This window comes from Pocillopora damicornis, chromosome 7, assembly GCF_964200805.1.
Source record: "Pocillopora damicornis chromosome 7, jaPocDami1.2, whole genome shotgun sequence".
In the NCBI taxonomy this organism is placed as follows: Eukaryota; Metazoa; Cnidaria; class Anthozoa; order Scleractinia; family Pocilloporidae; genus Pocillopora; species Pocillopora damicornis.
This window is the reverse complement of record NC_142676.1, coordinates 5,974,038-5,986,267: the sequence shown is the minus strand read 5'-3', so window position 1 is coordinate 5,986,267 and position 12,230 is coordinate 5,974,038. Positions and strand designations below refer to the sequence as shown.

The window sequence follows — 12,230 nt, the reverse complement described above, 5'->3', positions numbered from 1 at the left end:
AAATTGAAAAAACCAGGAAAGATTTATTACTCGACGTTTCGGGGTCATCGTGACTCCATTATCAAGAGACTAGTTTAAAAACATGCAAATAAGGAAAGGTACAAGAATAGCATAAATTAGAATGAACGGCTTAAACAAACACCTTGGCGCGGATGGAATCCGTTTGCACGTTCAGTGTCGGCTTACGCATGCGAATATACAACATTTCATTAACAAGGCAATCAAATTTGCCGTTACATTTCGCGATGACGTTGAATTGCTCGATCAAGCGTTCAGGCATTTCACTATTGTGCTGGAGGTGGTAGTGTTTGTAGATAGAAGATGATTTCCTTGTGTGCCCTTCTACGCGATCGTGTAAGTGACCACGAGTATAGCCCACATACCCTGCATCACACAGGTTACATTTAAATTCATAAACGATACATTGTTGGTTAACAATAGGGGGCTTAATTTCGTGTTGCTTAAGCTGTTGATCGAGCCTAGGGCTAACAAACACTGGTTGGACAGTCACGCTTAACTTCGAGCTTAGACTGTTCAGTTGTTGTTTAACATGATTAGCTGACGATTGGTCCTTGAAGGGTAACACTAATCTCACAATCTCCGATGGTACGTCTGGTGATGGACAGGGCTCTGCAGATGAAATCCTTCTCTCAACAAACCGCTTGATTGTAGTTTCAACCAGTGGCTTTGGGTATTTCAAGTTATGAAAAACCCTTCTAAGGCGGTCACATTCCTCGGAGAAGAAAGACCAGTTAGAAGATAATCGATAAGCGCGATCCACCATGGTGTTAACTAGGCTGCGCTTGTACTTAATGTCAACATGACTCTGGAAATGCAGAAGGAGACCCGTGTTGGTTCTTTTGATGTAGACCTTGCTCTCAATCTTTGGTGCACGGTTAAGCAGTTCAGTTCCTAGAAAGGGAAGGGATCCTTCCCGTTCGACTTCCATGGTAAACTGGAGGGAGGGATGGGTAGAGTTAAGGGTGTCTAGAAACTGGCCAGCGGTCACCCTATCAGGCATTACGGTCAGGGTGTCATCGACGTACCTCCGGTAATAGCGCGGAAGTTGACCGTGTCTCCAGTTGAGATCAAGGCAAGCTTCGAGAAAGCATACTGGAACCTTGAACGGCATCTACCAAACGAGAATTTACGCGAACTAGCAGCCGCAACCTTACGATCTGTTGCGCTAGAGTATATTAATAGGAGTAGCCCAAAACCTCCTAAAGCCCTCTTGCAAGCTATTGAAGATCTGAAAAAACGCGATGACATCGTTGTCACAAAACCGGATAAAGGGTCTGGTGTTGTTGTTATGGATAAATCAGAATATCTTCGCCTACTAGCCGAAGCGTCAATAAACGATACCAGCAAATTCCGATTCGTCGACTCGGAGAGACCGAGAACCAGAGGACGACCTCCTAAGTATTACCACCCTCTCCTTCAGAAAGAAAGGGAGTTGGAAACTCTCGTTCGAAAGATTCTACCGAAATCCATTTCTGACGCTCTCCGCCCGAAAGGGTCCAGACTCGCACACTTGTATGGCTTGCCGAAGACACATAAAGAACAGTTAGCCGTGCGGCCAATACTCTCTGCTACTAACACCTACAATTACTCGCTAGCGAAATGGCTTGACGACAAATTGAAACCCCTGTCGTGCAACCAATATACAGTGACAGACACATTCCGCTTTGCTGATGAAGTACGAGGCTTCGAGATCAAGAACGGCGAAATTTTAGTTTCCTATGACGTCACCTCATTGTTTACAAATGTACCCTTGGAGGAAACAATACAGATCTTAGCTGAAAAAGCCTTTGCCCAGGATTGGTTCAACGAGACGCACAGCTTGAACATCTCTAAAGCGGACCTAATCGACCTCCTCCGAGCAGCTACGAAAAACCAGCTTTTCCAGTTTGACGGTGCTTTATATGAGCAGACAGATGGAGTCGCTATGGGTTCTCCCCTTGGACCGTTGCTGGCTAACGTCTTCATGTGCTCGATTGAGGAAAACCTCGAACAACACGGTCAACTTCCGCGCTATTACCGGAGGTACGTCGATGACACCCTGACCGTAATGCCTGATAGGGTGACCGCTGGCCAGTTTCTAGACACCCTTAACTCTACCCATCCCTCCCTCCAGTTTACCATGGAAGTCGAACGGGAAGGATCCCTTCCCTTTCTAGGAACTGAACTGCTTAACCGTGCACCAAAGATTGAGAGCAAGGTCTACATCAAAAGAACCAACACGGGTCTCCTTCTGCATTTCCAGAGTCATGTTGACATTAAGTACAAGCGCAGCCTAGTTAACACCATGGTGGATCGCGCTTATCGATTATCTTCTAACTGGTCTTTCTTCTCCGAGGAATGTGACCGCCTTAGAAGGGTTTTTCATAACTTGAAATACCCAAAGCCACTGGTTGAAACTACAATCAAGCGGTTTGTTGAGAGAAGGATTTCATCTGCAGAGCCCTGTCCATCACCAGACGTACCATCGGAGATTGTGAGATTAGTGTTACCCTTCAAGGACCAATCGTCAGCTAATCATGTTAAACAACAACTGAACAGTCTAAGCTCGAAGTTAAGCGTGACTGTCCAACCAGTGTTTGTTAGCCCTAGGCTCGATCAACAGCTTAAGCAACACGAAATTAAGCCCCCTATTGTTAACCAACAATGTATCGTTTATGAATTTAAATGTAACCTGTGTGATGCAGGGTATGTGGGCTATACTCGTGGTCACTTACACGATCGCGTAGAAGGGCACACAAGGAAATCATCTTCTATCTACAAACACTACCACCTCCAGCACAATAGTGAAATGCCTGAACGCTTGATCGAGCAATTCAACGTCATCGCGAAATGTAACGGCAAATTTGATTGCCTTGTTAATGAAATGTTGTATATTCGCATGCGTAAGCCGACACTGAACGTGCAAACGGATTCCATCCGCGCCAAGGTGTTTGTTTAAGCCGTTCATTCTAATTTATGCTATTCTTGTACCTTTCCTTATTTGCATGTTTTTAACTAGTCTCTTGATAATGGAGTCACGATGACCCCGAAACGTCGAGTAATAAATCTTTCCTGGTTTTTTCTATGCCTTTGCTTTAGCAAATCCCTGCTGATCAAGTGAAGAGAAATTGGCGTTTTATAGATAAAATTAGTCTTATCGCTAACTTTGTAGCATCCTAGCTGTTTTGTATTTCAAATTTTTTTACCAGTAATATTTTACTGCAGTGACAAGGCTCCCTTCATAAAGGGGTTCATAGGATAACGAACAGTCAGTTTATATAAATTTGTGAGTGTTTTTTACATTTCTCGCTAGTCATCCTTCGTTTGATTTTGAGTGGTGGTGTTGCTTATAAAACGTCATGCACTGCCAACTTGAAGTTGTGCTTCTGTAAAACGAAAAGATACAAAATGACCTCATAAGGTGACCTAGACCTTTGAAAGAGTTCCTAATATTTTTTAGTTTGCCGAAGTGGTTGGAACAAAGTCGTATGTTTTTGTCGTGGCAAAGAACCATAAGGTATCGTTACATTAATTTTTTTCTCGTCGTGGGAAAATCTTTACAAGTCTATATTTACTAGAGTTATATTAACGTTGAACCATCAAGAGCCTAAAAAGTGATTCTTTGTCGTTTGGAGTAATTTATAGAACTTTACAAAATTGTTATAGACCATTAAATAGAGAGAAATAGTAAATCGAGCATTAAGATTTGTTCGCTTGAAAAACTATCTCTAAGTATTCTACTAAGTTATGAGTAGTGTTTCCTCGCCTCATCATAAACTGGTGAGTATTGAGAGAATTATTCTATAAGCTTTGTTCTTTGGGAATTGGATAGAGGGGAGGGGCTCATTTAGGTTGAAGCCTAGGTTGTGTCTCTAAACGCGAATAAACTTCGCAGTCGTCCGATTTTGTTAATCACTCGTATGATTACAGACTGAATTGGACTCCACTCGGTCCTATTACCATTAAAAATAATTTTTTAAGTTTTACTTGTTGTTTATCTTTGTTGAATCACAGCAAACTTCTGGTAGGCTCATAACAACCTTGCTATCACTGTTAATGGCACGATAGGATGTGTAGCCTCTAAGTCAATAGCTGTCATTAGACACTCGCTCGCTGCCTCGTGTTCGTCTTGGGCTTCCAAAACCACGCCTAAAATATGCCTGAAATGAATTGACACAGTAAGCAGACAGACACATCGTACGTAATAATACAATATCAAGCTCACAAGTGATGAGAATAGCGACAAATATCAATAAGGGGGTTGTTTATAGATCCAATACCATATTCTGCGAACTTACACCATAAGAATTGTATGGCAGACAGTAAGGAGAATTACCAATGAGATCTACACGTTTCATTGTCATTTATTTACACTGGCAGGTCTTTGTATATAAAATGGCACAATGCAACACGGGACACGAAACAAAATAAGAGAATCACGAAAGCGTTACATAACATAACGCAACATGTCGTTGGTCAGGAATATCTGGCACCGAACAAGATCACATGACCTGTATATTATTCAGCCATATTAAAATGAATGGTACCTTGTCACCTAATAATTCACACCGCCTAAACCAGGAATTTGAACGAAAGTTGAAAGTGATCACTCACCAAGCTTCAAATGCTTTTGGATCGATATTGATGGCTTCTCGGATTACTTTCTCAGCCATAACAAGATTACCAAGTTTGTGATACACTGCACCCTGAAGAAACCAAATTAATCGAACAGTTTCACATATAAAGGGGGTAAGTTTCTAAAGAAACTGTGGTGCTGCGTCGGTGGGAAAGTATAACAGGGTAGTTTAGTATCATCAACTGAGTCGATTACATAAATTGGCCACCGTATAAAAGTTAAAAGCTGACGTTTCGAGCGTAAGGCTAACGAAGAGCTGACACCTAAAACGTCAGCTTTGAACTCTTTACAGTGGCCAATTTACGGTATCAACCCAATTGATCATACTAAATTACCCAGTTTCACGTGTAAACGTAGCCGCGACTGACCTTGCTGTTCACATAGCACAATCTTGAGGAGGAGGAGGAGAAGGAGGAGGAGAAACAATTGAAATTAGAAAAAAAATCAAATTCAACTGAAATTAGCAGTCAATTTTCAATAGTCCCCCCCCCCTTTACACTCTGTTAGCGACGACTAATCCCCCTTTCGTGCCGCCCCAAGACCATAGGGTCCTGCCAAGACCTCCCCCCCCAGGATAAATAACGACTGCTCTCTAATTGGGCAAATAATCAATTTATTTTTTTTATTAATCAGGATTCGTTAGCCAGTCCAGTGTTATTTTGTACGTCTTACCAGGTGTTGAATGCTGGCCACGTGGTTTGGATTTATGGAGATCGCATTATCGAAGCAATTCTTGGCCTCCATGAGGTTTTCTTTAAGCTCGAAAATGCGGCCACGCTGTGTAGGAAAATAAAAACAAATTGAAAACAACATCAACAAAAAACCATTTGAAGTCTGCATATGGGACTGACTCGGAACTTTCTATGCGCACATCAGCATGCTATCCCAGCCGTTTTCGTTCCTGGCTTTCGCTCGATCACCGCGTTCTCAAAGCGGTCGCGTCCTCGACCTAAAGCTTCCAATTAGGTAGAGAGCATTTAACTAAAGGGAAGATGATGCGTATTAATACGACAGGATTGTGAGATCTTGGGTAATAAAGGGGTAGGGGGTCAGGCAGATCAATGTAAGGGAAAAAAAATGGTGCCATATAAAAGAGTGGCACGACGGGAGGACCATCTAATTACTCCGTCCCCCGCTCCATTCTTCGAGAAGCTGTTTTAGATTTCCCACTACCTTTTTTCCAGTGGAAGTTGGACTAACATTTTTACTGTCATCCACGTATTGGTGCACTGACAACACGCAAGCAAGACTCATACCTGAAACAGCACATCCGGGGAAAAAGGGAATATCAAATGCGCCTCCTGAACGCATGCGCTGGCTTCAGTGTCCTTCTCCATGGCAACATACACATCAGCTGTATCAAAACACATCGCATGTCGCCAGATTGTTACATGAAATAAATTAACCAACCACTTCCCTGAGTGACTAAATAGAGATGAATTAGATTAGGTGAAAAGAGTTGTCAAATGATCAAAAGAGCTAATGGTGCAGTTTTCTCAACTGATCTGGGATGGTGCTGGTCTCACTTGACTCTACACATAAATAGGACCTACCAACAGCAAGCCAGAGTTTTACTTGTAGGGCCAATACAGCTGAAACGCTGAGTCGGACGGAAGTCGAGGCAGCCTCGTCTGATAAGGCCTGTTCCAGGCGTACTGAGGCTGCGATGGAACTAGCACCATCATCTTACAAGAAACATGATGGCAATTAGTTCTTAACAGACTCTAATAGCCAGAATAGCGCGGGGAATTCTAATGTTAAAAGGAACACCTACCGGAGTCTTTTTCACTGGTGAGTTCTGTGAGTGGAATCTGTTTCAAGCTTCGGGAAACTGTAATAACTTTGTCTGGCAAACCTGATCCAGCCCTTTGAAGCTCTGTGGATCTGAAAGCAGTCAGCAGTTAAGACCATTGGCCCCACTCTAAATTTTATGCAGTTTGTGAGTAAGGCACTAGATCTCAAATTATTTTACTCGTTTACGTTTAGCGTGCAAAATTCCTTCTACGAACAGAGGCTGATTGACAGTTCTTAAACGCCTAATGGCCTCTTCCTTTTCAATCTTGAAATGATTTCTCAAGCTTCAAGAGACTTTACGTCCCCCCCCCTACTAAACGGGATGCAAGTCGATAGCTCGTGCACAGTACACCCACCTATGCAAATTTTTAGGGTTCCCCTGATAGTTCACAGGTATCACTAGAATTACTACTAATGTCTTAGTAAAAGCACTGGAATGGTTAGCAGCCTCTTTGAACGGCTCAAAACCTTTGCATTTCCAGTTACAAATCAGCAAGCCTGAAATAATAACTAATCTCAATTTGGTCTTCCATGTTTGCTTATCAAATCGACAAAGTAACCCACAGACTTCGAGGTGGATAAAATCCTTTCCTATCTTAGGTTTCGGCTCTTTGCTTATCCCTTATTCAAATACTTTTACCCGCAATAAGAAAATTTTTGCTTAAGAAGCAGAAACTTTCCACAGTTTTCTCTTCACACTAACCCCGATAGATCAGACTCGTACACTTGTTTCCAGGTCTTCAGCAACCGTTTGCACGTGATCAGCGCTTGCTCCCCACCTAAGCAGGCCTTTTCCAGTTTAACCTTCGTCAAAAGCAAACTGAAAACAGACAGTAGATAACATCAACCTAACAAGAGCACTGTTACTTCTCGTGGATGATCCTCAAGTCTATCACAGGCCGAGAAACCCTCGGCATTTATTCAGGTCTCCATGACAGTTCGCTTGCGTCTAACAATCACGACAGCTGAGAACTGAAGTACAACACACACCTGAGGTCATCAGGGAATTCCATCAGAGCAGCATCACAGACCTCAAGTGCTTCAACAAACTACAATGAACGGCATAAATCATATTCTCCTTACTACACCAGTACACCGATACAGAGGAAACGGTGATTACTGACAACGCATAAAATCGATAAGGATCACTGATGAGAATTCACATTTTTACTTCTACACAAGGCGGAGCATAAACGGGCAGCTTACCTTTTTCTGGGAAGAAAGTATAAGAGGTAAAATATGCAGGAAAAAAAGATTGATTCATGTCCATTTTAAGTGCATTTCTGATGTTCTTCAGGGCCTTTGTCATCTGGAAATGAAAGTAAAACAAAACTTTCAAGGAACTGTTTAAAACAATCCACGCTTTGCAGCGCTTCAGGATCCCACATCATGACACAAAAGTCACAGGGGATCAAAACGGCTACCGAGAACACAAGAAAACGTTATCGGTGGCTACCGATAGCTCAAAGTAAAAACGAACAAAGGGAATTATTGTAACGGACCAACGAATACTCAAAGTGTAAAGCAGGAAACAGGTTAAAGTGCGGGAAAAAGCTCTGCAACAGAACATCGATAGGGAGTCCATGAAGTGATGGTTGAGTGGGAGGTACGAATTTTTTTCCTAATAATTCTTTTGGGCAAGTTTTAGATGACAATAGATTTTCTCGAGTTCGAAAAAAAGAATTTTTTTCATGCTTCTTTGCTTGCCCCCTCACTGTTCATATCAACCGTCCCAAAGAACACAGCAATTTATTATTTTAGAATTAATTCTAGCCTGTCTCATGAGAGCATGATTAAGGGCGAGGTGAAACAAGACTTCGCTGTCGTCAGGATCCAAGTTGTGCCCCGTGTGTAACAGACAGAGAGAAAATGCAAGAATGAGATGTGCTTGTTTTCACACTCAAGACAAATATTTCATGACTTGGTCCGTTCAACAGACAAACTCAAAATTTAGCGTCTCTCTCGTTTTCAACAGGCTCTCCTTCGAAGGGCCGAGAAGGAACTGGTCTCGATTAAAGGCAGCTGTGACTAAAAGTGGGAGGGGGACGTGGGACTGGGACGTGGGACTCGGAACTCGAGGACGTGGGACTCGGAACTCGAGGGCGTAGGACTCGGGGACGTGGGACTCGGGGACGTGGGACTCGGGGACGTGGGACTCGGGGACGTGGGACTCGGGGACGTGGGACTCGGGGACGTGGGACTCGGGGACGTGGGACTCGGGGACGTGGGACTCGGGGACGTGGGACTCGGGGACGTGGGACTCGGTGACGTGGGACTCGGGGACGTGGGACCCGGGGACACGCGGGGACTCGGGGACGTGATAAATAAACAACACCTAACATTTGCGCTGAATTTGTAGAGTATAATTTTCGGTGGTCTCGAGAAAGCTATTTTATGCTGAAGAGCTTGTTAGTAGTAGCCGATGGTTTTCAGCGTCCATGGTTCGGCCGGACATTTCTGCTTGCTTATTTGACCGTGAGAACTCTGGGTACAGAATAGTTTCAACGCAGGAGGTCTTGAAACATCCGTGCCTTATCATTTCTAAAAAAGAATAAGGAAGAAAACACAGTTACTTACCAGGAAAGTCCTCCATGGCTGCTCACGATGTTTAAAACCCCCTGCGTTGAAACTATTCTGTACCCAGAGTTCTCGCCGTCAAACAGGCAAGAAAACATATCCGGCCGAACCATGCACGCTGGAAATCATCGGCTACTCCTGACAAGCTCGGGTGACGCTATATCGGAGGCGTTCGTCGAGGGTCGAACACACAAGTTTATAGTACAGCGATTAAATTCAAAATAGGTTGTGTAAACTTCAACACTTGTTCCCACGAAAAGTTCAAACCTGAGATGTACAAGATCGTCCCGAACAAAGGAGCCTTGAGGTCCTGCAGCAGTTTCTTGATTTTGTTTTGAGTATTTTGTGGTTGTCATAAAATAACTACTGTGATATATTTCTTTTGAACAATGTTCACGGGATTTTTACCCGTGAGCTAAGTGCGAATACAAATATTTTTATAACGGATACATAAAATAGCATGACACCGTTACTATTTTCTTCCAGCATCAATCATTAGAAGAAGAAATATTACTTAATGCGTGATCGTGTAGTTTATAGTGATCCCCGAAATCCTAGATTCACGAAAACAAGCCATCAAACTACACTTCTCTGTTTTTGTTTAGTTACATGTGGCTCACAGATGAAGATATACAAAATAGATAAAAATTTTTTTAGTATGTTTGAACTATTTACTAGGTTATCAATGCGCCAATAAGCCTAACAGTAACGTTTGAATTTTAGACGGTAACTTCGCAGCGTTGAGTCCGTTGAGAGAAGTTCAATGTTTTTTACTTACGTAATACGAAAAATTTGTCAACACTGAAAGGTCAAATGATTCGCGAAATAACGAACGGGAATTTCAGGAATTATATACACCCTAAGTTTATGGGGGATTCCGAAGTAAATGGATGTAAATGACCTTCCCGATTTTGTTTCCTCAGTATGCGAAAAGTTTGATGGATTCCTCCACTAAAATACCTAAAAAAATTAAAACAGTTTCGCGGGTTATGCAAAAATCGAATGCTACTGGTACGTTTTATTATATTTCAAACTCTGTTTTCAAAAGGAATTCTCATCTTTGTTGGTGTGTGGAGGCAATGCCGAGTTTCATTGCTTAGATGGTAAACGGTTTGCCGAAAAATTGGATCGGTACATTACCACCATTGTGTTCAAAGACGGGAGACGCTGCAAATGCATAATTTGAAAAAGTATTTCGGTATACTAGATTACGCACCTGGAGTGTTTTCCTTTATATGAGTCTTTCCTTTATATGAAATACCTATAAATATTTCAACACTTTTCCGCCCCGTGCATTGCGTAAGTTTTTACAAAATTGCTTTCAAAAGATCGAGTCTTTACGAGGCCCACACCGAATTGATAAAAGCAATAATTCAGTTAAAAATAAAAGAAACTGCCCACCAGTTTTCGAAAACCTCTTGTGATTTAAGTCCTTTGAGTGCAAGGCCTTCTTTACAAAGCAAATGGAACTACTAAGAAGAAAACTCTCGAGCATATCCTCGAACATATCTCTTTTTCCATCGAAATAACCCACGAAGTACCGGTTTTCAAAGAACAATTTTCAAGGTTTTCCTCAAGGAAGTCAATCTCCAGTTTGTTTAAAGAAGATTGATTGGTCGCCGCCATCATTACGCATTCTAGTGTCTTATTCAAAAATTACCTTCAGTTTTTAGATGTCATCCTTTCACAGGCTTTCGCAATATTTCCCGCCGACCAAAATTACCGTGTATTCTTACCTTCGACGAACTCCTTCGATGTAGTCACCCGACAAGCTCTCCAGCATATTACACCTTTCTCGAGACCACCGAAAATTATACTTTATAAATTCAGGTGTTGTATGTTTATCACGTCCCCGAGTCCCCGCGTCTCACTTCCCCGAGTCCCCGCGTCCCGCGTCTCCGAGTCCCACGTCCCCGAGTCCCAGTCACACGTCCCCGTCCCACTTTTAGTCACAGCCTAAAGTGGCCGCCATAGCGTTACCCACAAGCGACCAAATACAGGAATGGCTCCGACCTGTGATTGGATGATAAAAATAGTAAAAGTTAATAAGTTATATCTTAACTCCTTGCACGTGAGTATAGTTAACCGCGTGTTTCGAAGCGGAACAATGAAATATCAATGTGAAAACACCGATGAGTCAAACAAGAAATGGCTACTTACATAATGAAGAGAAGGCAGAGTCTAGCTTGTTCAGCGAGGTCGTTCAGCGATATTCTGGCGATGGAAAAGTCATCTGCTGACTAGCTCCGCTGACTAAATTCATTTAGTCAGTTCACGCGCACGAACAGAGACTCGAGCCATTCCTGTATTTAACCGCAGACAGGAATAGCTCCGACTCAATTTTAATTTTTTTTTTTTTCAATTATTTTAAAATAATTTCTTAAACAGTTTTTGAAAAAAAAAATTTAAAACTAAACTAGTGAGCAGCGCTGTGCGAACAGTAGTTTTAAAACAGATGAAGAGCCCGATGAATGGATTTGTCCTTTATGTGAACAATAACCTAGAAAATCAGTTTTCCACGAAAAAAAAATCCCTCGATTGTGGCTAAGCCATATTTCTCCAGCAGAGCATACTGTAAATTAAAAACATCGGTCGCAGCGTCACGCAACATTGCGTGATTTTCCAAACGTGAGATGCAGTTGTTGCATTATTTTAAAACTTAGGAACTACATGGCCCTGTAGTAAGACAAGAGGGCTTCATTTGCAAGCACTGTAGACTTCAACTTAGGAAGAACCTAATAAATCGCTCTTTCAGTTTTTATCATTTAGCCAGAACGAAAAAAAAAATTAACATACGCATGAGTTGGAGCCATTCCTGTCTGCGGTGAAATACACGAATGGCTCCAGTCTCTAGTCGTCCGCCTAAACTGACTAAATGAGTTTTGTCAGCGGAGCTTGTCAGCGGATGACTTTTTCATCGCCGGAATATCGCTGAACGACCTCGCTGAACAAGTTAGACCCTGCCTTCTCTTCATTATGTAAGTAGCCATTTCTTGTTTGACTCATCGGCGTTTTCACATTGATATTTCATTGTTCCGCTTCGAGACACACGGTTAACCATACTCACGAGCAAGGAGTTAAGATACAAGTTATTGACTTTTACTATTTTTATCATCTAATCACAGGTCGGAGCCATTCCTGTATTTAGTCGCTAGTGCGTAACCCAGATTAAGAAGAAAAATAATTATCATTTGCAAAATTTAAAGAATGAGTTGTGAAAAGG

The 12,230-nt window shown here is 42.2% G+C and overlaps 3 protein-coding genes across 3 annotated transcripts; 1 reads left to right on the top strand and 2 right to left on the bottom strand.

Moving 5' to 3' along the window:
* Positions 1-7: 7 nt before the first annotated feature.
* LOC149042256 (uncharacterized) lies at positions 8-1,066 on the bottom strand. The gene has a single exon (XM_089212636.1). The coding sequence runs from the start codon at positions 1,019-1,021 to the stop codon at positions 131-133; it is 891 nt and encodes a 296-aa protein (XP_089068762.1). The 5' UTR covers positions 1,022-1,066; the 3' UTR covers positions 8-130.
* Positions 1,067-1,072: 6 nt separating this feature from the next.
* LOC149042255 (uncharacterized) lies at positions 1,073-3,007 on the top strand. Its single transcript, XM_089212635.1, has one exon. The coding sequence runs from the start codon at positions 1,310-1,312 to the stop codon at positions 2,957-2,959; it is 1,650 nt and encodes a 549-aa protein (XP_089068761.1). The 5' UTR covers positions 1,073-1,309; the 3' UTR covers positions 2,960-3,007.
* A 1,488-nt stretch (positions 3,008-4,495) lies between these two features.
* LOC149042254 (tetratricopeptide repeat protein 7B-like) lies at positions 4,496-6,126 on the bottom strand. The gene is made up of 3 exons (XM_089212637.1): positions 5,893-6,126; positions 5,309-5,413; positions 4,496-4,706 (listed from the first exon to the last, which is right to left on the bottom strand). The coding sequence occupies exons 1-3, from the start codon at positions 6,004-6,006 to the stop codon at positions 4,611-4,613; spliced, it is 315 nt and encodes a 104-aa protein (XP_089068763.1). The 5' UTR covers positions 6,007-6,126; the 3' UTR covers positions 4,496-4,610.
* Positions 6,127-12,230: the final 6,104 nt, after the last annotated feature.

Excerpts from the sequence above, each read along its gene's own strand:
- LOC149042255 (XM_089212635.1), top strand. The coding sequence starts at position 1,310 with ATGGATAAATCAGAATATCTTCGCCTACTAGCCGAAGCGTCAATAAAC.
- LOC149042254 (XM_089212637.1), bottom strand. The coding sequence starts at position 6,006 with ATGTGTTTTGATACAGCTGATGTGTATGTTGCCATGGAGAAGGACACT. Across the intron at positions 5,414-5,892 it reads CCCCGGATGTGCTGTTTCAG|CGTGGCCGCATTTTCGAGCT; the intron begins GTATGAGTCTTG and ends TTTCCTACACAG. Across the intron at positions 4,707-5,308 it reads TGGCCAGCATTCAACACCTG|GGTGCAGTGTATCACAAACT; the intron begins GTAAGACGTACA and ends TGGTTTCTTCAG.
- LOC149042256 (XM_089212636.1), bottom strand. The coding sequence starts at position 1,021 with ATGCCTGATAGGGTGACCGCTGGCCAGTTTCTAGACACCCTTAACTCT.